Source organism: Typopeltis vanoorti, chromosome 11 (assembly GCF_054136105.1).
Source record: "Typopeltis vanoorti isolate ZY-2024b chromosome 11, IOZ_Tvanoo_1.0, whole genome shotgun sequence".
Lineage (NCBI taxonomy): Eukaryota > Metazoa > Arthropoda > Arachnida > Uropygi > Thelyphonidae > Typopeltis > Typopeltis vanoorti.
The window spans coordinates 49,992,307-50,017,136 of record NC_143559.1 but is presented as its reverse complement, the minus strand read 5'-3'; the positions used below and the strand labels follow the sequence as shown (position 1 = coordinate 50,017,136).

The 24,830-nt window shown below is 35.1% G+C and overlaps 1 protein-coding gene across 1 annotated transcript in view; it reads left to right on the top strand.

The window, feature by feature from the left end:
* Positions 1-376: 376 nt before the first annotated feature.
* The window catches only part of LOC150101565 (protein jagged-1-like), a 246,161-nt gene continuing 221,707 nt past the window's right edge, over positions 377-24,830 (top strand). The window contains exon 1 of the mRNA XM_090400841.1: positions 377-715. Within this exon, the coding sequence (XP_090256967.1) occupies positions 377-715 (339 nt within the window). The remainder of the gene's footprint in view (positions 716-24,830) is intronic.

Here is a 24,830-nt window from a genome sequence, read left to right as displayed (position 1 = left end):
TGGCCATCCTATTTGGCGTGTTAAACTCGCCACTATCGACTAACTTCGATGAACACAGGGTCTTACACCTTCCTTGGAGATGTGCTTAACTGTCGTCGGGTTTAGCTGTCACCAGCGTCTGAGGACAACATCGTGACTACCGTCCACTTGTGGACATCCTTCCTCCTCTCCTTTTCTCTTCTAAACAAACCTTTCACCCTTCTCCTCTCCCTTCTCTCTCTCTCTCTCACACCCTTCCTCTCTATTTTCCTTCCCCCTCTTCACAGCTACACTCCTCATAGCTGCTTTGGTCCGTAGCAAGACAGGGAAACGGTGTAAGCAAAGCGTCGGTACCATCACCATGACAACCTCTTATTGTGTGTCACTAGTTGGTAACATGCTGTTATCCCTTGCACTTACTTTAGTAGCAATCCTGACAACTCTAGAAGCGTCTGGATTTTTTGAGCTTCAAATTCTAGGCATCCAGAACTCGCGGGGTGAACTTTCCGACAAGTCATGTTGCGGAGGTGTGCGCAATACCGAAGGGACTTGTAGCCATCAGTGTAACACATATTTTCGAGTGTGCCTAAAGGAGTACCAATCCCACGTGTCCGAAGAAGGGTCATGCACATTTGGAAATATGTCCACTCCCGTTGTTGGAGGTAACTCCTTCTCGGTGCATATAAACCCCGACCATAAGGTGGTGCTGAGATTGCCTTTCACCTTCAGGTGGACGGTAAGTTTATTTCTTTTCTTTTGTTACGTGTATTTTAAAAAAGGCAGCGCATTCATATATCTTTCGCCATGTGAGTTTTAATACTACATCCCAGAATTAACACCGTCTGCTCCGCTAGATAAAACGTAATAGTTTTATCTGGAGTTTTATCTTTAATTGTCAGATGCATCATTAAGATACATCTGACAATTTTTATTCAAATAAAAGCAAAGGAGATAAATCTTCGCTTGTTTGTTATCATATATTCCGTCTATTACATCAATTCATTACGACAAGAACTATAACTTAAAAATAAATAAATAAATTTTAAAATACTGAAGCCAACGCAACACCAGTTAAAAGAGAATCGGTGCATACACATATGTATGGTACGGACAGAAAAGGAAATTACTTTTTCTCAGCAGTAGAGAATTTTTTTATTCTGTATTTCTGCATATACATCGGATAATTACACTCTGGATAATAGCCAGTATATTATTTCTTACGAAATAACGATTAGATTAGCAAATCTTTCACCAAATAAAATTAACAGTACTCAATGACGCTTGTATGTGTACAAATATTAAGCGCTGTTTTGAACAGAAAATGACGTATCATATATGTTAAACGAAATTTAGACTGAAATATTACTAGTCCGATCTTTATAAACCATATTCATCGTATGACTTATAAGTTATGCAAAGATGCTGATACAGAATTGAAGCTCTTAGTGGAAACGACAATACTCCTATTTAATTTAAAATAAATATTTCAAGAGCAACCTTTCAAGATACGTTACAGTATCCTGTTCATCGAAAATGAAGCTTGGATGTCTCCATATATATATATATATATATATATATATATATATTGGATATTGTACCCCGTGGGAGAGGGAAAAAAAGTAGAAACTTAATGTTGTGTGTTACATGATTTGTAGAAGATAAGATATACCAATCGCATCCACTGATATAGGTACGTATGCACCATTGATAGCATATCCAAAATAAAATTCTACACGCCAGCATCATCCATTAAGCCTTTCCATGTAACGGTCATCAACATTATAATACGTAGCTATTATAATAAAAGCTAAGTTGGCAATTACCTAGTGTTTGAATATTAAACAAAGTCTGCTGTAAAAAAAAAAAAAAACGACTTCAGCTACTTTTCTGTGATCCTTAGATAAGTGTGTGTGTGTGTGTGTGTGTGTGTGTGTGTGTGTGTGTGTGTGTGTGTGTGTGTGTGTGTGTGTGTGTGTGTGTGTGTGTGTGTGTGTGTGTGTTAATTTTGTTACGATAATAATCACAGTCTTCATCCGGTAATGGTTTCTCCTTGCGTTGCTCAGAAAAATTCAGTTATCTGCAATAAAGTTTTTGATAGATAGATCTTCAGAGTTGCCAATGGTTACTGCTACTGGTTTCAGAAGCTGTAACAAGGCCAAACCATCTTCGAAAGGTTGTGTGCAAAATCACTGTATTGTGGCCACACCCTGAAAACACATAAAACATTCCTTCACTACAAACCGTATCAAATGCTCACTGCATGGTTAAGCCTTCGGAACACTGGAAACAGATAGGGATCTAACAGGGCCGCTCTTTCTGTGTAGAACCGTTTAGCAACATCATAATGCCAAGGGTCATTTCTCACGCTGGCTGAACACTACACGGTAAATAGTGGTGTTCCATTCCCTTGGGAGTAGCATCCACCCACGGTAGCCGGCGTATTTACCAAGGGCGTAAGAATGAATATTTTTTTTTTAAATCTCAACCTTACTGAGAACAGTAATTTCAAACAACTGCTGATAGAAACTTAACTAATACAAATGTCTAAAAAATCGTGTGTGTGTGTGTGTGTGTGTGTGTGTGTGTGTGTGTGTGTGTGTGTGTGTGTGTGTGTGTGTGTGTGTGTGTGTGTGTGTGTGTGTGTGTGTGTGTGTTGGACTTTCTTATCTTTCCTAAAGATAAGATGCAATATTAAAAAGATGGAGAAACTGGAATGCGTGATTTTATTTAAAATTGCGATTCCTAACAATGAAACAACCGCGCTATCTAATAAAATGAACGAGACAAGCTTTCTAGCAATTAAAGCATCACAAAATAAAGCCATAATAATAATTTATGCTCATTAAGTTTCGTATGTTTGCTGTTAATGGCCCTTCATGACGATGATGAAGGTTTAGGATAAAAAGTTGCTCCAAACTGTTTAACTGTCTTCTCAGGGATAAACAAAAAAAAAAAAAACGTTTAAATGAATTCTAGAATATAAAAATATGCAACTTTTTTTAATTCTCAGAGAGAGAGAGAGGGGGGGGGGAAGACTATAGCCTTCAATTTAACATTGATACCAAGTTTATGAATAGTCTGATAATTACAACGGATACTCTGACTCTTTCAAGGGAAGGGAGAGGCATGACAGTAACTGCTTTAACATATAAATATGTCAAAGTGAATTAAACCGGTTTAACTGCGTTAAGATATTCTAATTACATCGAATTATATCCTTTACTTTGTTTTATATATTTTTATAATAGCAGCTAATAGTGTTTCAGTCCTGAAATATGAAGTTCGGTGTACGAATACTGTACACGATGTGCAGACATCCAGTATCCGCAAAACTCACTTCGTCTTCATTCAAATTCCTAGTGTCATACTCAGGATACTCTAAACACTTTCTTTTGAACTCTATCGAAGTGCAATATCTTCAGTTCTTTTGAAGACTGGAAAATAATTTAATGGATTCTAGACGTTGATGTAAGTTTTCAGAAAGGGAACTTGTTATATGAAATGTTTATACACAATTCAGCAGAATTTTCTATGTTGCATAAATGTTCATTCCTTTATGCGGAATGAACATTTATGGAACGTCCAGGAACGTTCGTTTCTGGACGTTCCATAAAGCGGAACGTCCAGGAGTTCCGTAAACATTGACTATCTAATTGCATCTCGTGCCACCTGTCCGAAAAAGAAAAAAAAGAAAAAACGCATGCGACTTTTAGATTAAAAAAAAAAATATCGCGATCGTTTGACCGATATCAAGGTCACAGCATCAGTTCATTCAACTTCAACGACCGATAACAAACTTCAAATCATCAAATTCCGTAATTAAGACAAGGATTAGTAAAGTCATGCCGGATTTCAAATTTCCTTGTACTCATTGAATCGCATTTCTATTAGAATCACGTGTATTCGATCGGTAGCAGACGACGGGACGCTTACTGATAGATTTTAAGTCGTTATATGCGACCGAATCGATCAAGCATTTACTGATCACGACCCACGAGACATGTACATACTTCGTGATTATCACCCCAATTTTCTTTCTATCCGAAGAACTTTCAACTCAACGTATGGTACTCTTTAAATTAGTCTTCCTTCGGGGTGTTTTAAACCAGCTTGCTTTATCAGAACGGCCATCTTTTTCGCGTTTCTTCCAGTTAATTAATAATTATCACGCGTTTACCACGAGTTCCTTTACTAGAAGAGGCGAAGACTGGCTAAAGAGAAATCAAAATTTAAAACAAGTTTGAATTTCAAGGCCTTTTCTTCTTCTTCTTCTTTTTTTTTTTTTTTAATTATCCATCTGACTATAACCATTGCGTGATATAGCATAAGATAGGCGCAACCCTTCGCTTCGACAAACCAGTGTTAGCTTAATAGCTTTTCCGATAGCAAAGGTCACATATATTTTACATACATTCCTTCATGAATGTTTTGTGCTTAATGTTATCATTAAGATGATAAAGTTAAAGCAGGTAATGGGAAGTATTTCATGCATTAAATTTACATACGTGCATCTTCGGGAAATAAATGACAGCTTGGATTATCGCTTTGTATAATTATTTCTATTACTACTATCGTTCAATATTTCGTTTCATTATAAAGCAAATGTAAAACCTGTTGTGTCCCTGCTAACTTGGTTACGTGAATGTCGTTTAATTTCCCTGTTTACATAATTTGAACACGAAACAAAATGGCCGCCAATCTCCATACAGCTTAACTGATTTACTCTAATTAAAAAAAAAAAAAAAAGCAGGGGAAACTAAGGCCATCAGGAGAGTGTAATGTTTGTCGACTGTGTTCTCTGGTCCGTCTTCTGTGGGAAAAACCCAAGTTACAGAGTGGGTAGGATTTTTTATCCTGCCGTGTCTGAGATCATTTAACTCGACTTCACTCGAAAAGACCTTAAACTGATTATTTCGTCCTTGAAGAGACAAACATAGGTTTTACTAGCAGGATTCTTGTAGTTTTGAATGTAAAATGCAAGTATCGACATAAGAATGTTGATCCTTGCGTAAAAATGAGTATGCAAGTTTCTAACGATGGTCTTCCCCTCCCCTTTTCTCTCTCTCTCTCTCGCTTCTAATTTTAAATGTTTATTAACAGAAGGAATAATTGTCAGTTATTTAGAATTAACAGATTTTGTTTACAAGATGTGAAAATAAAATTTATTTTTCTCTTTCTCGGAGCCTCCGTGGCTCGACAGGCATTGCCGATGCCCTGTGTTTGGAGAGATCTGACTTCGAATCCCATCTACGACGGAAAAAAAAACAACTTCATCAGGGCTTTTCAACTGATGGTGAATTAGTCTCATAAGGTGGTGGAAGGATTGCCTCCTCGGAGTATCTCGGGTTTTTTATCCCACAAAACAGAAACCTCCCTAAGGAACACATCCAATTAACAGACATAATACACTGGGTTTCCATAGCCTTAATCGCTTCAGCCCATCATTCCAACCAACAAACCTTCCCTCCTCTCTCTCTCTCTCTCTCTCTCTCTCTCTGTGTGTGTGTGGGGGGGGGGGGGGGGGTATGTACCAGAATGGAGTAGTTAAAGAAATATATGAATGGACATCATTCATTGTGGTATGCCGTCGAAAAAATTTTAGAGTATTCTAATATTTCGAATATAACACACTCGAAATAAATCGGTATCAAGTACTAATATTTCATATCGATATAAGTAGAAATCACTAGATGGCGCTGGTCTGATATTTACGAATTGTTTATGACGATGTTTTAGCTGCTCAGCATGCGGTATGAAATATCTGGCTGATCATAGCTCACCATGACACCAGCTCTGAAACAGAGACTGATTTAGTATTTCTAGAAATATCTCCAGTAATAACGGGGGGGGGGGGAAATTAACTGGAATGTACTGAATAAATATTTACTGTTGCTGGGTTTCGGAAATTAAAAATGACATTCAGTGAAATTATGCTGAGGTATGACATGACAATGCTTGTAGGAGGGGGAGGAATTCTGGTATGTACATGAATTAACCAAGTACTGTTTATAAATTCCAATTTAATTTAACGAACGGCACTTTACAGTTTCTTTAGCACACGTGGTAACTGGCCGATAGCTTGCTTACCAGTCTTCTAAGAATTCAATGCCTTACGTGGGAAACATGGCCATCGATCATCTTTTGTACTTGTTTCTTACCCTGGGCCAGACACGAACTTCTCCACTTTACTTGCTGTAATCAAACCAGTTCTGGCCTTCCTAGAGGGGAAAGGGAGAGGATAGAATAACGCGTTCGATGGTTCTCTGCCCCTTTCTTCTCTTCCCTTTGTTCGTCCCTGCTATCCCCCCCCTTCTGCCGTACACTCAGACATTACAGGTAGCCTCTCAAGTGATTGATGTCTACCGACTCCCTCTCGTCCCTATTCCTTCATCTTCCCTCCCCTTCTCAAGTGGGGAACAAACCCTGCTACTGTGCAAGTACAAGAAGTTCTTTTGTGCCCATTATCATGAAACCCTGCACCCCCGCCGGTCTGTTTTGCCTTTTGGGTTGAAACAACATAGTACAGGACCATGCAGACCCGATTGTGTGGACTTCACTACTTTCTGAACTTGAATCTCATTCCTTCTTTCAAGTTTCCTTATCTTTTCTTGCACCCACCGTCCCTCCCTGCTCGACGATTTTTTTGCATTCTTTCTTTCTTTTTCTCTCCCTGCTTCAGATTTGTTTTCTAGATAGAGAAAACGGAATTCAGAGTTTATGTTGCATTCAATCAAGAATTCTTTAGAGCTACTATTTTCTTGTTAATAACACAGTTCACATTCTCTTTCTGCCTGGTGCAAGCTAAAATAATTTTAACTTGAACTACAAAGTGAATCGATTTAAGAATTTTTCTTGATACTTAAGGGCTTTTACAGTCAGATAACAAACGTTAGAAGGAGCGTTATTCTCTGTCCATTTAATGTAAATAATACGCTTCTTCAGGACGTAAACATTGGTGTGAAAGGATGCACGACAAACTCCACAAAAATCTCAAAAAAAAAAAAAAAAAAAAAGCAGTTATCCACAGTCAAAATACAGCAGAAGCCGCGAATATTGTTGAACCACAAGCCTTAGTGTGGAACTTCCAGGGTAGTCTGTGCTGTTTATGGTTTTCACAATGAAATAATATTTTGTTAATAAGGCTCAAAGGTGGTAGTTTAAGTATTTTCTCCGTCAGAAGCCCTGCAATCCTATTTGAAATATTTTAGCTTTAATACGATTAAACAAACAACCCTATGGTATACCATTACGATAAAATCTTACAGTCGTGAACACTTAAATATTTCATTGCATATTTCAATGCCTAAGTGCTATGTATCATTTTTAATTAAAGGACCTAGTAAAGACAATGTCTTAATTAGTAAAATTATGATAGTTGTCATACGGGAAAAAATACAAAGGAATATCCGAACCATATATTTAATAGTTATAATACATTTATGGGACAGTATCTCATGTCGACAATAATAACTTTAATATGCACGGTGTATCATAGCTGTTCGAACTTTGATCGATGTTTTTTTTTCCCCGATAATTCCGCCCATGCTAGGTCAAAACCTATAGCACATTTAGTAGGCACGCGAAGGGTTGAAAATACGGGACCTACTCTGAAGATCAAACATTGAAATTCAAGTCACTTGAGACCTACAATAAGGAGGGTGGTGTCACGCAGTGGGAGACGAAAATCATCTTCTACCTAAAGATTTTCACGAACATACATCCCACAGCCTGGTGGTCCCAAAACAAAACGCTGTCCATTTGACCACCCAGGGTGGCTGATATTGAAGATCATTAGCTTTTTGATAGTAGAAGATAAACAAATAGGTTAAATTATTCCATCAGTGTCAGTATGATGGGCAAACTGAATATAAAGCTTATTTCAATACTGTATTTGCATTCTGGAAATATGTGAAGAAATGTGCAAACGCACATACAATATAATAAATTTTATTGATTATTATAAGTAAAAATGAATGAGATTTATTATGGATTAAAATTAAAAGAGGAAAGGCATAAAGCAAATGACAAAAATTGACAACATATATCAATTTTTGTTATTTAACTTGTGTTTAAACTATGATTTTAATTTCCGCTTAGAAAAACTAATATTAATTACTGATTTTGTTCAGTTTAGGTTTTATATTGTGCTTTTTTTCTTTTCTTTTCTTTTTTCTTTTTTTCTTTTTTTTTTTTATTTTTTATACTGTGAACAGATTTGAAGAAGGATGCATGTGTGTGTATGGAGGGGAACTCTCTGGCTGAAACTAATTGCATTGTGCTTGTATAAGTGTTGATTGCAAGCTATAATTTGCAGAATAGTGTTTATTCACTTTTAAAAACTATTTTCGTAGCAGACAGGTATTGGAAAATTACGACAGAACATTCTGCATAGAGAATTTTGCAATGAGAAAGCATTATTGCATTTGAAGTAGCTATAAAATTGTGAATTTATTTATAGCTTAAAGTTCATTATCTTGAACTGGACAATGAATGTGTTACTAGGTAAATCTAAAGAATAATTAGTGTCACTACAACTTTTGAACTGGCGAAAAATAGCACGCTCCATACAACTATGGTATCGGTTATATGTATAAAAACATGTTGAGCATCACCGAGTCTACAAATTCTATTTTTGAAGAGTGGAATTTCGTGACGAGAAAAGAACGATAATCAATATTCTAAATCACATCTACTGGTGCTTGAAATGAAGATACTGAACTTTTAACTTCCTTTATTGATAGCTACTTGGTCACTATTCTGTAACTAATTAAAAACACGAACAGCCACTCACTTAGAATGGGAATGTTTCGATTCTTATTTTTCCTGTCTGCTTCCTGCACGTAAAGAAAAAAAAAAGTTAAAAACTACCACAAGGAAATATACATCTAGGAAAACACTCAGTACAAGGAAACAAACAGAATGTTACACACTCAATTCTGGTCGCGTGATCATGCCCGGTTAAAAATAAGACAGCGGTGGAGTTACTAATTAGACATTTTCCAGTCCAAAACGCACAAATGCAGGTGTATTGCGATAACTATTGGTTTGACCTAGTAGTTGTTGCGCAGCGACTACTCGAGATGACACACTTCACATTACATTAACTCTCAAAGATTTTTGGGGATGAAACTGAAGGCACAAAAATTAAAATATTTATTTAGCAATGGGAATAAATACGCCATAACTGAATCCATCAAGTTGGATGTTTAGAAAATATTAGACATTAGGTATCATAAAACGGATAAAAAACATAATGATGTGCTGCGTCAGGAACATGAACTTGTTACATCCTTGAATGACTTTCTGGAAAATAAACAGTCTTTACTAGACAAATTCGCCTTGAATGAATAATAATAATTATAATTATAAAAATATGCACTGAAAGTAAAGAAATCAGATTATAGGATATAAGTTATCCTTACAAGGCATATTTTCTCAGTTTGGAAGAATAAGGGAGGATATTCACTTTCCTAAAAAGTAAATGCCTTGCCAGGAAGTTCCATTCTTTTTCGAACTCTCCATACAATTTTCGGAATCGTCTTAAATGCATAGCATAGTTTCATGTTAGCGACTTTATCATCATTACTACTGCCATGTCAAAAGGGAACTTAAGTCTATCTAGGGTAGCAGCAGTAGAAACTCGCTAATTACGCAAATTCCTACTTCATACCTTTCAAGTACATGTAACTACTGCCAAATGTTTGAGTTTAGCTTTATGTCTGTTAGAGGAAAACCAGAACACAAAGAGCAAAGCCAGCTCTACATCTCGATCTTCGACTAACTGCGTACTGAAAAGCAGTGTGTGTGTGTGTGTGTGTGTGTGTGTGTGTGTGTGAATGCTGTTCTATTTAAGACTTTTTATCAGCCATACCGAGGTTGAATTGGCCGATATTAGAAGCATTTTTAGTTCAAACTATTAGTAAATCTCTGTACCAGCTAAAGTTAAAATACTATGCGACTTAAATTGTAATTTGGAAATGTTTATAAAACATTAATAATAAAAATTAATTTTTCTCTTATTAAAAAATACAGTGGTCAGTATAAGAATGATATGGAATTCATTGGTGGGGGTGGGGGGCAGCACCACTAAACAAGCTTATCAAGAGCGAAATATTCCCATATCTCATTTGCCACGGTTACACTTCGTTCTAGTATTCAAGTCCATTGTTTATTTTATATATTTCTAATTGTAAATAAAATTAAATCAAGAAAACCAAGTAACACGTATCACTTTACCGCATTTGATCTTTCTCTCTCTCTCTCCCTCTCACATGGTCGCTCGCGTGCGCGCATACACACAAATTTTCTCTCTAATTGGGATGCAACAAATGATTCACTACAAAGAGAGTCGAAATACATTTCTTCTCCTATAAGATTGTGAAATATCATCTTCTAAACGACCTCGCTGTTATCTTATCTTAGATACTTTTCATAACTCGAAAAAATTGTCTGTAAGTAGGATGTGTCTTAGTGCATCCTGCTTACAGATTTGCATTACTTTTTCATCTTGTTTTGAAACAGTTCTTCACATTTTAAGCCTGCATTTTATTTCTCTTCGATCGCTCTCCTGTTTACTTGTTTACATACCTGTTAGTCTTATCGCTTTTTTTTTTTTTTTTTTCAAACTATAGTGGTGAAGGTTTTCGTCAGAAATTTCTCGCTTCTTAATTCCAAGCAAACCTGATTGTTGTTCAATGTATTATTCAAAGAAAGATAAGAGTGAAATATCGTGTTTATTTTTCAAACTGCGGGGTTTGTGAATCCCTAAAATGTCATCATAGATACTCCAAAGGGAAGGAAGGGGATCCAACGAGTCATGTTCAAAATTTCATGAACATAACTTTAAAAATGTTTATTTATTTGTATTTCGTTTTTATTCTCTTCAATTGTAAATAGGCATCAACAGTTTAGGATATGAAGCAATAAATAAATCAAATATTCATTTAAAATGGGAATTATTTTTTAAGTTGGTAAATTTTTAAAATTGTTAAGTTACGGATTTCAAGAATATTAATGGGATAAAGTTCGGGATAATCGCAAACATTATCAACATATCTCAAGAGATATCTCTTGAGTGTAACCACTGATATGCTGACCAGAGTTCGATTCTGCACTGACTTCTAATATTCCCTCCTACTAAGAGATAACTGATATAGAGTTTTCAAAACTCAAAAAAAAAAATCTCGTGCTGCTATTGAAGTACTAATTCCGTTATGAGAAGGTATGAATATTTCTTAATTTTCGAAGCACGTCGTTTTATTTTTATCTAGTCAAAATATGTATCTGATAAATGTAAATAAAATCGAAAAAATAAAATAAAAAAAAAGCAAAACCATCTTTAATGTGGTATTTCTGTTTTCATACTATTAAAGATTAATATTTTATGAAAGTTAAATGAAATGAATGGCATTTACATATCTGGTGAACATGCATGTGAGTTAAACGCATTAACACACTTTCGATAAACAGCTATAGAAAAAGTAGAAATATAGAAATAGAAAATATAGCTCTATGATTAAGGATAGAAAAAATTTTCTAATCATTACGCTGGAAGAATCTCTAATGTTCCCAATAAAAATGCATTTGATAAAAATAAACCATGAATATTTATTAAAATATTTTGTTTAAGAATGGTTTGCCTCTCTCTCTCTCTCTCTCTCTCTCTCTCTCACACACACACACACACACACACACACACACACACACACACACACACAATTAATATCGTATGTATGTAAATAAAGCTCTCTTAAACCAAACTTGTTATGTCTCCACAGCACAAGTTACGGGCAAGATCACAAGATTAAAAGTCAAACACAGGGTCAACAGTTTGACCTCTTTTCCTGGGCTGTATTCGTCTAAAAATGCTAGTGACCTTTACTTTTTTTTCCCAAGCTGACCCTTAAGAGCCAAGTACCCATAAAAAATGCTATAATCCATATAAACTAGCTTTTATGGAACCTCCTTGAAGGCAGATTTTCAGCCATTCATCTCACCAAACATTCCCCCCCCCTTCTTTCCATCTTCTTTAGTGGCTTCCTGTTTCCTCCAAGACACCTACATCTCTAATAACTGGTCGATGACTTGACTCTTCGTTGAAGGAAGCAAGTCTGTGAAAAATTTTCCTGCACTTATGAACAGATACAATAGCAACCAAGAATATTTAATATTACAATTTTTTTTTTCTTTTGCTACTGTACTTACAGTGGGATAAAATCCTTGGAAGGACGATTAGTATGCAGAAAGTAAATAGCCTTTTCATGTATGGAATTGCTATAAAAGTAGCGGGATCTGTGTAAGTAAATCATGCAGATATAACGATTCCATAATAACTAAAAGGTGTTGCAAACGCACCTAAAAATGTACGTTAATTCACTATCATATTTGAAGATGCTAGTGAACTAATGTTTATTTCGGTAAGTGCACCTTATCAACAGATGTAGGTCAGATGCTCTAACTCTCTGGAAAGATAGAACCTCTTAGTGAGCTCATAAGAATTTTTACTCCAATAAATCTATTCCTGTTTTCAAATCTGCCACTCTATTCAATAACAGCCTGCGGTTACAATCACGAAACAAGAGTCTGGGGACCCCTACACTAGAATCTCTCTTTCTCACGCACATTATTGATCATCCATTGCTTATAATAACGAATGAAGCAACTAAGACGCAATTTTCATTTGGACCAGGAGGATCCTAGACGAATTTAAACCCAATTAAAGGGCATATTTCGCATTATTCTCGAGACATCGTTAAAGAGAGGTCTTTTGTCGGACTGTACAATAGGGTGATAAAGAGATCCTAATAACTATACTGTATAGGGATCTTAATAGCTCTGCTGCCAGCATCTGCTCAATAGAACTATTATTACAACTTCTATCGAAATTGTGCAATTTGCTTTGCTGCCAGAATCTGCGTATTGCGTGGATTTCTTCATTCTGGTGCTATCATGTCAAACCAATTTGCATTACAAATAAATTGTTGATATCATAATCAACAAGTTAAATGAAACGATACCAGAACATATCAGCAAACACAAGCTCCTTCTATAAGCAGCAATAAGGAGTTTGTTCTCCGATGTATTCCATTAGATGTCGAATAACAACCTGATAACCATAAAGTGATTCAGTCAACCGTCAAAAGAAAAGATTACTGTTTCCTTTGCTTGAGGAGATAACATTTTACTCCTGGAACAAGTGATACATGACAATATGTAGTACTGTGTACCACATTATCATGTATACCTTATAAATGGAATATAGAGATAGGTGCATTCGATATTTTAAAATTAATCCAGCAAAAAGTATTTTTATATGTCATTTACTGCTGTCTAAACGTACTTTATTTAACAATTTAAGGTCAGTTAAAGTATTAGTTGTCCACAACCGACGCTGTCAGATTTTAATAGCAATTTAGTACTGGTTTATTAACCATGATATCAGCTCGTTAAAACTCATTCACCAATAATAAGTACTGTAGAATAAATGAATGTTTGCCATATCAATCACCGATCCGACCTTTTAGTCGAGTGGTTAGCGATCCGCTCTCCAACAGGTCGCGGTTTCGAATCTCGCCTAGACATGGATTGGTGATTATTTTAGTGAGGTTTCCGCACTATGTAAAAATATAAAAAATTATTTTTAAAAATTAATCAAAACTAGAATAAAAATCTTTAGCCCACTCACTAATGTAATATAGGCTTACAACCTTTCTTGAATGGAAACCGAATTAAAAAAAAATCTCTCTCTCTTCACTCGTATAACATAAATACAACTGTAAACGCAGACGAAAATATTTACCATATGGCTATTAATTGAAATTATTACCACGAGAAGCATGATGTCATTTTAAACACTCTTCAGTTGTGCTAAGTAAAGATGCAAATGCAGCGATATAGACGCGCCGTTTTGCATGATGGGTTTATAAACGCTTTATAAACCGATTGAGAAAATTGTTCAATAGGTACTGAAATAGCTTAAATATCAAATAAATCCATCACTAGTCCAACTGGATCTCCAAATTCCTTTCGCATGAAGTTTGTGCACTCAGACATTATAGCACAGTAACTCTAGATTTTAAACATTCGGGTGTTATGAAATAAAAAATAAATTGAAAATTATGAATTTGCTGAAACTAGGTAAAATTGCAAACGGCATTTAAAATCTATTCTTTGTAAATTAAAGATACCAAGAAATTGTATACTTGGTTTAACCATTATCCAAGTGTAAGCAAACAGTTGTCCCAGTCCTGAAAGATACTGTACTTCAGGCGCAAACTTTGTTTGCATACGCTTGGATAAAGGATTAAACCAAGTATATAATTTCTTGGTATCTTTAATTTATAATATAATCAAGCGAAAAACTTTCGATAACTATATATTTTTTGTATTAATTTAAAGTCACATAAAATTATATAAGATCAGGAGGGATATTGTTGTATTGGTTGAAATTACCATCGAAACATCTGAGCTATGAAGCCAGTATATTGTCTTTTACGGTCAGCTAACTGCTTGTATTCTCTGGCCAGTATATCCGTTCTGAGGGATGAAAAACTGCTACTTCCATGGAAGACGGGGTAACTCCGTATAACAGTACGAAAAAGATTTTTCATACTGTTATATGGAGAACAGAACTGTTCTGTTTCAAATGGTTACTTTCTACTGAGATATTTGTAGTGTCTATGATTCTAATAATCTTTCGGAGCTATCCGAATCTAGGTCGATTTTTGTACAAGGTCCGGAGAGTTTTCATGTCACATACTGCGTTGTTAATCTACTTTCTTGGAAGTTTAATTACGTCTTTCTGATTCTGATTATCAATTGAAACAGCAGCATTCATTTTAAGGAATTTTTCACGGTTTCACCCGAAGGGTGTTATCCTAACAAATGACAAAACAGATGTGAAAACCTTGTCCTTCGAAAGTTATATTAGAATAAAGACAGTTGTCATGCTCTTAAATGCATCCCCTCTAAAACGTTACGGAAAGAAATGGCCTTAAAGACTAATTAAAAACAAGCAATATAATGATACTTCAGCGCACATAGTGCACTAATGATAATAACATGCTAAAATGCGATATACTTGTCCCAAAGAACATAATTTATTGACAATATCTACAGGCGATAGTGAAACATACACTGATTATGTGATCACATGGTGACCCTACAACTGTTGCCATGGAAACGTGTAAGCAAGAACTTTTTTTTTAATCATAGAAAAGTTAAAGGTATAGTCATCAGTAATCCTAAACACCAGTTTAGGATTACTGATGAAACCTAAACTTAATTATGAAACCAAAAATAATTTTGCTAATAGGAATCTGAAGAAACTGTATGGTCGACTACATGGATTATCTAAAATCTCTAAAACCAACATTGTACTTAAATCCATTGTACATGGTATGAACCTTTTCACGTATCCACTATCAAAAATATTTAATACACTTCTAAGATAAACTTGTAAGATAGATATTACATGGACCATTACCGAATCTTAAATCAAAAATTTCATGCACTTTGTACAGAAACTGAACAAGTATAGACAAATATATTAACGAGACTGTACTTAATATAAACTGAGCACAGGAACTATTCTAGCCATCTTGCAATATTAATGATTCTGACTTGTCCTTCAGGCAAGCCTTTTTATTTTCTTATATATAAGAATATAAAAGAAGAATAAAAGCAGAGTAAAAAATACATATGAAATATCTCTCGTAAACAACTTCAAACCCAAACTCATCTACGCTAGCTTATCATACGAGAATAGAAACTGAAATATTTACTTATTCTGAACAGATTAACGTATCTGTTCTCTAACTAATAGGCTGTGGATTTGAATTCCCATAAAGCATAGATGTTTGTAAAATCATCTGGAAGAATTTGTATAGCTACTTGAACAGATTAGCGTATCTGTAACAGATCTGTAACTTGAACAGATTAGCGTACCAAAACAGATTAGCGTATCTGCTCTCTAACCAATAGGCTGTGGATTTGAATTCCCATAAAGCATGGATGTTTGTAAAATCATCTGGAAGAATTTATATAGCTACTTGAGTAAATTTGATGCTTGTCTTTAAAAAAGATAAAATAATAATCATAATAATAACTAAAAATTCAATAAATAGCTTAAATCGATGCTAAGAAACTTAATCAGTAACCTCAATGTATTTCACTTTAATGCATTCCAATCTCTTGCTTTGCAAACATTTGCTATTTTGTAGTTCCTTAATTCTTCACGAAGAATTTTAGTAATATTTTCTCTTTCAATCAAGGGGAAGCAGAGGTATGATTCTGTGTAAAAGCCACTCGTCGACAAAACAGGTTGAAACACAGCTGGACCCTGTGTAGCAAATGTCTCTCATGCTCACCTTATGTCTATCTCAAACCCTCTTCCCCTAACCCCAAGAATGTCATTACACCTTTTGTTATGGGATTCTGGTTGTTTCATTGATTTACAAATACGGGGGCGGACATGGCTGTCAGTTATCGTACCGTACACTTTCATACAAGCGCAGGTCGGGTCATAACTGACGAGTAGCTGTCGGGATCGCAAACAACCACCCCAGAATCGTACAGTGAACGCCACAGACTAGGAAATAGGGGAATGCAAATTCGAATATGTGAGGGTGTATCTTCTCCAGTATTTGAAAGCAATGTTTTGCTGATGACGAGATGGAATTCAGTCGTGAATGAGATGCCCGAAGCATTCCCATACAATTGAAACTGGTTTTGTCGCAAGTCGTTTTAGCTCTGAGAAGTTAACATTACCGGAGGCAGCAGCAAGAAGGCGCTAAAACTGTCCCCTTCTTTGGTGTGTCCGTTTAAGCATTTCGAACACTCACTGTTTTTTTTTATTATTATTATTCAATAGTGATTTTGACACATCGTTTTGCGATCTCGTCGTTCTTTATTAGAGTTAAGCAATTCATTATCGGAGATTTCTTAAACTCTATTGCTAACCTGATTCAAAATTCTGAGCTTCTTAACATGCCAACATGCACGCAAATTAGGCTAAAAATGTTTAGCTTGTTTGCCTATGTGAAGCTGACGAAGGTGCATAGCTGCAGTAAGATAAATTCTAATCCTCGTAAGTTGTTTAACTGAGTTAAATTAAGTCATTACATTGGATCACAAAAAAGCTATTAATGTAAATTATGATATTATCTGATTTGTTTACGAAATTTCTATAAATGAGCAATTTTGCAAAATAATCGTTCTGCGCCAAAATACTCCCCCCCCCCCCAAGTGGCCTAAAGTGCAAGTATGGAGTTCTCTTCTCCTGATAAATCATTATTCCACAAGCGTTTATCATGAGTACGAAGTTTCTTGAAGCGAAGTCATCTCCAAATATCTCCCTAAAAGCAATAATGCTATTCTGCTATCATAGCAGACCACATTAAACTTTCAACAATTTATACAGTACATTAATTACCAAATATTCTGCACGTTTAAACATTACATTAGTTACAGGGCAATGATTTTGGGATCTCATCAGTAGTTTGGTGCACACTTGTGTTATGGGTTAGAGTTGTTTAGATCAGTGGTTGTCAAACTGTAGATCGCAACTCTTCCGAAGGTCGTATCAAACATTAATAAACGTGAGTCTATTAAATATTTATTATAGAACTATTGAAATTATTCTATACTACAACTTTTCATTTCATATTTTACTTTATATCAGAAATGAACGTCGTCAGTCATGATTATCTTGATTACATGATTATTTAAAATGAATCGAGGATAAAAAAAAAAAAGTTAAAAAATCTGTGGTTCAGATCACGCAATTCAAAGACGGGTATTGTTTATGATAACATATGAGATATTTGAATCCTGGGAATTCTGTTTTTGCTCTGACATCAATGCCATATTCCATACATCGAATTTAGTACTAAATGTTCTCCTTTAATGAAGGAATCGAACTCAGATCTTTCCAGTCAAAGGATGTCATCGCTGTGGAGGCGCACTATTTGAAAGAGTTACTTCTTATATTCATGCCTTTCCACCCACTCTAATAATGACCATTTAACGGTTAGAGAGAAGATGTGATTTTTTTATCTTCTTTCCATAATGAGTCGAGTGTGAACGGTATGTGAGCCGTTGCAAATATTGTTAAACATTTTTATATATCTTATTTCTATATCAGCTGGCGATATTTTCTCACCAATGAATGATCTTGAAATTAAAGATCATTCGTTGGTGAAAAAGTAATGCGAAGGGCTGTAGCAAACATTTTTTGAAAGATTGGTTGCTCTAAATCAGTAAGTTGACGTTAACTAAGATATTATGTTTAAAGAACTGGTGCGCTAGAAGAAAGGGGTAGATTTAGGATTATTTGTAATTAAGAAAGACACAATTAAGGCCACGAGGATAGCATATTGATGCTTAAATAGTTTGTCAGTTTTGAGAGATGGAAAACCCTTCCACCACATCAGATAACTCGTATTCAGTTGACAACACCTTACAAATGTTTCTTAAATCTTATACCATCCGAAGAAGAGTTAACTAGTCCCATAGGAAGATTGCAGGGTTTCCTTTTCTATACCAGAAACTCGGGTTTTCCTTCTGCAAAATATGGAATAAACGCAGCTAACAGATATAATTCACTGGACTCATAGCCTTAGTTGCTTCGGCCGTATCCTCAACTGCGATTGGGAAAGGGACATGGGAAAACTGTTTCCAGTATATGATGAAATTAATATTATTACATTTTAAAAAAAAGATGATTTTTTTTTGTTTTTTGTTATACGAAATCTTGTAGTTGATGTCGCCTGCCCCTTCCCCGTCTTTTGAAATTTGAAGTAGAATCATCACTGCTGGTATCTTTTAGTAAACCAAAGGTACGTTTTCTTAACCTAAAGAGCAGCGTTTTGTAAGCACTGGTCCACTCTTTCTTCCACCTTATAATAGCAGCCCCTTGTATAGGAAACGTATTGTGTAGCTCGCACTGGAAGAGAGAAAGAGTAGTGGGTATGGGAGAGTGGTGCTTCATCACTCCGCAGGATGCTATCAAAAAAAAAAAAAAAAGAAATCGAGTTACTCCATCGTGCTGCAACCATGTAATTTCAGCAATTTCATCCAACATAAAAGGGTTGTATGTGTTATGATTTTCATATTCTGAATGGCATTTCTTTTTATATGTTTTGACTTTGTCCATCTGCTTATATCTTTCGTGAAAATGTTCACCATATATCTAAGGTGAACATTTCATCACTGTGTCGATAGTTTATGTAGTTCACAAGACTAATAGTCGTCTGGATTTCTCTCGATCTTCATCAATCAAAAATTAATGACTCCTGGCTCGATTAATAACCAGAATTAAGTTTATGCAGTAGTAACTTTATTTTTATTCTTTTAGCGTCTACTATCATTGAAGCCAATTTTAAAATATTTCCAATAATTTTAATTGATAATTCTAGCCACAGCGATTGTGATTTAGGCTCTTCCTTGTGCTACGAGACTATTCTCTCAATGAAGCAAACTTTAATCATAACATTTAAAAAATCTTTTTTGTACGTATTATATTTCATGTAATTCAGAATAAAACGAAGAAGTTCTATTAATTTGGATCTTTGTAATTATGAATATTACCCTTCCTGTTGTCAGCCAGGAAAATTCTAAGATTAATTACAATAATTTATTTTGGCGTACTTATTCTGAGATAATTTTATGATAAAGCGGCTTAAATTGCAATAAATTAATTTCGTAGTCATTAAAGAGCAGCGATTAAGAGTACAAAATTGGTTCTATTTTGTGTGTGTGTGTGTGTGTGTGTGTGTGTGTGTGTGTGTGTGTGTGTGTGTGTGTGTGTGTGTGTGTGTGTGTGTGTGTGTGTGTGTGCGCGCGCGTGCGCGCGTGTTTAGCGTTAGAAGTATAAGTTACTTATTTTTTCTGTTGTTTTAAAGTACAGGCAGACAACAAACGAAATTGCTATTTGAAAGAGCAGAACAAACAGAAATAAAATAAAATAAAGAAATGTCGATATCCAGACAATTGACTGTTCAACAGGTTTTGTTACACAGCTATTTTTTGGTCATCTGTACGTATTTTTATGCTTGCTTAATAGAAAAAAAAAGAAAAATATATCACCATCGTTTTTCAAGAAACGTTTTAGATTTTTAGACATTTTATATTTTTAGACAATTTAGATTTTTGCGGCAGTTATTTATTTTTTTTTTTTCCATGAGCGACATTGGAAGAGTTGAAAAGAGTTTGCGCTCTGGTGGTCTATTTTGTAAGGTTCAACATATCATTTATTGCATATTTTTTATATTTGATCAAATGCGTTGCAGAACTTACATGTTAAGAACAACAATAACAGTGTAAATTAGAAAAACACACACACACACACACACACACACACACACACACACACACACACACACACACACACACACACACACACACACACACACACACACAGAGAGAGAGAGAGAGAGAGAGAGAGACAAAAGCAAAACGAAATACAGTATTCATATCTTCAAACATTCAGCTATAATATGGAATCGGTTGCAGTAGTTATTCTGAAGCTGCTCACGTTTTCTTGGAATATTAATCCAACTCCAATTAGACAAGAAAAGAAAAAGGATGTGGGTGCAATAATTAATAAATTTCACGTTTCGTATTGCATTTTCAGTAAATGAAAATACTAAAAACTACCTTCTGTATAGAGCCTTGTAAATATTTTTTGATTTAATATTTATTGTGTATTTGTTTCTTTTTTTAAAGATGACATCATAATAAATAATATAAATGCTCACGGAAAAAGTGTAGTCTCCTTCAGTTTTTTGGTTCTGTCTTACAATTCTTTAACATGATGGACAATTGAAGACAGTGGGTAAAAAAGATTAGCATTGATAACGATGATGATGATGGAGTAGAAAGGTCTAATTAGAAAATGAATTAGTGTCATTTATCAAGTTGCCAATTTCTTCATCGGAAGACACAACATAATACAGTTGTGTCTGTCACTAGTCGAGGAAAATGTCTGGGAAAACTAAAAATTAAAGGGAAAAAACGATAATAATAACAATTAATTTTACTATTTGTGTTTCATGAGGCTGTTGCAGTATTTAACCATAACAAACTACAGCAAACAAATAGCAACATAGGCTATTGAATTCGGTTCTACCAGCACTCCTTTAGTGATGTAATGATGTAACTGAAAAACACTGTGTGTGTGTGTGTGTGTGTGTGTGTGTGTGTGTGTGTGTGTGTGTGTGTGTGTGTGTGTGTGTGTGTGTGTGTGTGTGTGTGTGTGTGTGTGTGTGTGTGTGTGTGTGTGTGTGTTGAATTAGGCCCAAAAGCCTGAAAAGTAAACTTTCTTTTCAGGGCAATGCTATCCCCATAGTTTTCTATGTCTGTGTTTTCTGTCAAGTTTCTCTATTTTTTTTCTTTACGTACACACACGTGTGTGAGTGACTTCTGTTTTACTATCCTTGCTTATTTTTTTTTTTCAGCTATTTACTTAGTTTGAAATTCTCTCTGTGGAACTTAGGAACGTAGGTGCACAAAGTGTATATCAATCGAAAAAAATTCACTTGTTCAAGAGCGAAAATAAAATAATAAATTGAACTAAACTCGAATCATTAAAGTGAATTTAATTATGAATGCTAAAATTAAACGAAAGCTTTTGATCAACTCGTTATATACACAACGGGTACAATGGAAGTGGGGGGGGGACTTGAAAAAGGATGGCGTAATTAGTAAAAAGAGTACATAAGTGGTGAGGTTCTTTCTTATTTTAGGGATTAGTAAATAATGTATCAGAATATCAAATTCATTTTTTTATTATTTATAAATTTTACATATTTAATTTCTCCATAAGAGAGAATTTACTTTACTCGCAAAGTAAATTGAGTTATTGGCGAAATCATCACGCAGTAAGATCCATTTTACTTAACATAGCCAACAAAGCCATAATGGAATGGTAGAGTGCTGGGGGGAAAAAAGAAGAAGAAGAAAAAAAGAAAAAAAAAGGAAAGAAAAGAGATCACGTTGCTATTGAAAAAGGGAAGAAAGATTGATAACAGTAATTTCTGTAGCCTACCTTAAGATATATCTAATGAAATTCGACAAATGGTTCTGATGGAGCATGATTACAAAAATGAAAAGAAAAAGAATAAGAAATAATAATAATATGACAATAATACATTCATTCGTGCATACATAGATGCACATTGATGTTCTAGTTTCATTTATTGCGTTTTCTCAGCCATTCTTTCCTAAAATCTTTCTCTCGGCTTTCAGACGTGCATCAGCAGATTTCAGACATAACTAATATCGCCATTTTTTATCATTACGTGGTAACTCGTTCCCATTGTTCAAACCAGCAGGCAGCTAGCAAATAAGCGAGTTCGTGCTTCACGCTTCACATAACATGTCGACAACTCTCGCAACTGACGTAACAATGTCTGGTATGTACAGTACAAAAGATATTCTTTAAGGGGCAAAAAGATGGACGGGTGAGGGGAAAGGGGGAGAATACTGTGGCGTGTTTCTTCTTTGATGCTGTGAAGAGCATCACCGTGGAATGAGAAAATTGCAGTCATTTTCTAAGTATTATGGGATTAAAGTTGATGTTATTTCCATCTGATGTTAGCAGTATGGTATAGGAAGTACGCAAAGTTAGGTAACATTAAGCAAGCAAGTCATTTAAAATGATGATTATTGCCATAGCTAATAAGAGACTACTCTAAGATAAAAAATAAAATAAAATGTGGGTTTGGGTATAAATGAGGTGCTAAAATACGAAAACTGCGCTTCTTTTGTTATAAATATAACTAAAACGGACATTAGATCAATTTTGCTAAATATTAATTGTGCCAATAATATGTTGGCAAAATATGTGAATTAAATTACCAGCAGTTGGTCGAATAAATTATGCTGTGCTATATAACATGAAGTTGTAATAAAAAGAGAGAGAATTTTAATCTAACCTCAGGGCAAGTTAAATATTCGATCATCTGAAAACCAATTGTTGTTATTTACAAGGCTGAATTTGTTATGTTTAGCGACGCGTGATCCAGAAGGGTTTTTTTTATAACTCACATGTATAATACTATGTGCCGTTGGCATTTCTCTGACTAGTGAGAGAAATCCAAGACATTTTTCGCTGACAACTCCGCATTAGTATCACACTACTTAATATGCCACTGCCACTATTCCCTATTTTCTTGTTACAATTCATCCCTTCTTTCTCATTTCCGATTCGTGTATACTTTGTTATTTTATTATTTTCCTCTGCGCTTTTGCGACTTATTCTTCTTACCATGGTTACACTATTCATTTATGCCCTCGCTTTATTCTGTCTGAAAATCGTTTGTTAAAATGAAACCTGTTAATACGTTAATAAAGGTCAAAGTCATGCGAATATCAATATGGAAGCAATTTTAACTAGACGACACCCTTAACATTTAGAATTTAGTGATAGCACATCGTCATAATAACGGTAGGGGGACTGGAAGAACAATTTCTGACACCTAGTAAATAAGTGAGATACATCTTTTGTTCCCGGTGTAAAAGATTCCACCTTCACACTCTGTTATAGCTCTGTGCCGCGCTGATAATTAGAACGGAGTCCTCATGAATAGCCTGTCACTGAAAACTTGGAACTGATGATGATAAATGAATATCTTGATCAACTTACGTAATTCATTCAACGGCGCACAAATTTCTAATCCTGGTCTGAGTAGTTAAAAAAAAATATACAATAAAATAGTAACTTTGATTCAGAACAGCAAAATGAATTCAATGGCATTACACATGAAGTGTAATGCCATGAGGTCATCTGTCACTGTCACCAGCGATGTGTCAGTTTTGTAATAACAGGTAATCATACATCACGCCTTTTGTTATTATTTTTTATTTTTGTCTTAAAAAAGAGCTGGTTACTGAGCTAGTGTTGACAGGACATATGCCTGCGGGATAGAACAGTACAATACTAAAGTTAAGACAATCATTCCCATTGTCAACTAGTTGTGTTAGAGAAGAAATAATGCGTGATGTCACACCTGTCGGCTCCTTTTAAAGGTGTCCGCATTAGATGCGGCGAATAGATTATACAAAATCTCCCGGAAGGGATACAAGAGCTTTATTTACTCCTTCCCATCTTTTGCTACCTTATTATTGAAGAATAAAACTATTCATTATATTGGAATGAACTTTCCTCATTACAGTTGAATTCCTCCATTAAAAAAATAAAAAAAAAGGTGGAAAATTTCGCTTTACGATAATCACGTTTAGAATTTCTGAACACACGTTATAACTTTATTTCAATTAATTAGCAGAACAAAATTAAGGTATAATGGAAATTGGTGAGGAGAACTCTCTGTTGTTTTATGAAGTTTTAACATAAGTTTGCATCATTATTCATTATAACTGAAATGAACCAATACAGGGTAGCACAATTAATAATCCTGACTGGCCATCGGACCACCCACGCCGTGAGATTAGAATGCGGATCATTTAGGCTGAACTCAAGACGTTTCTTCCTTTTCATTAACTTTTGTGTTATAGACAACTGTGCCAGTTTCATAAAAGGAGAAAAAGTGTGACATACTGGAGATAATTAGTGCCAGTTTCTCTACAATGCACCAAGGCTTTCAGAAGAATAGTCGCTTATCATTCCTCACTAAGGGTCGGTAAAAAAGAAAACAAAATGCCTCTATCCAGTAGCAGTAAACTATTATGACCACTAATTCGGTGCTTCTGGATTACCCTGTCAGAGGGCGCTTCATTTATCAATAGTTCCACTGATTGGTCTGGGTAAGTGGCTAGTCCCGGATCTTCGCCCCGTCGTCACCTTTTGGCCCTTGTTGGACGGGGAGGGGTGTCCGCATTCCAGGAGCACTCTC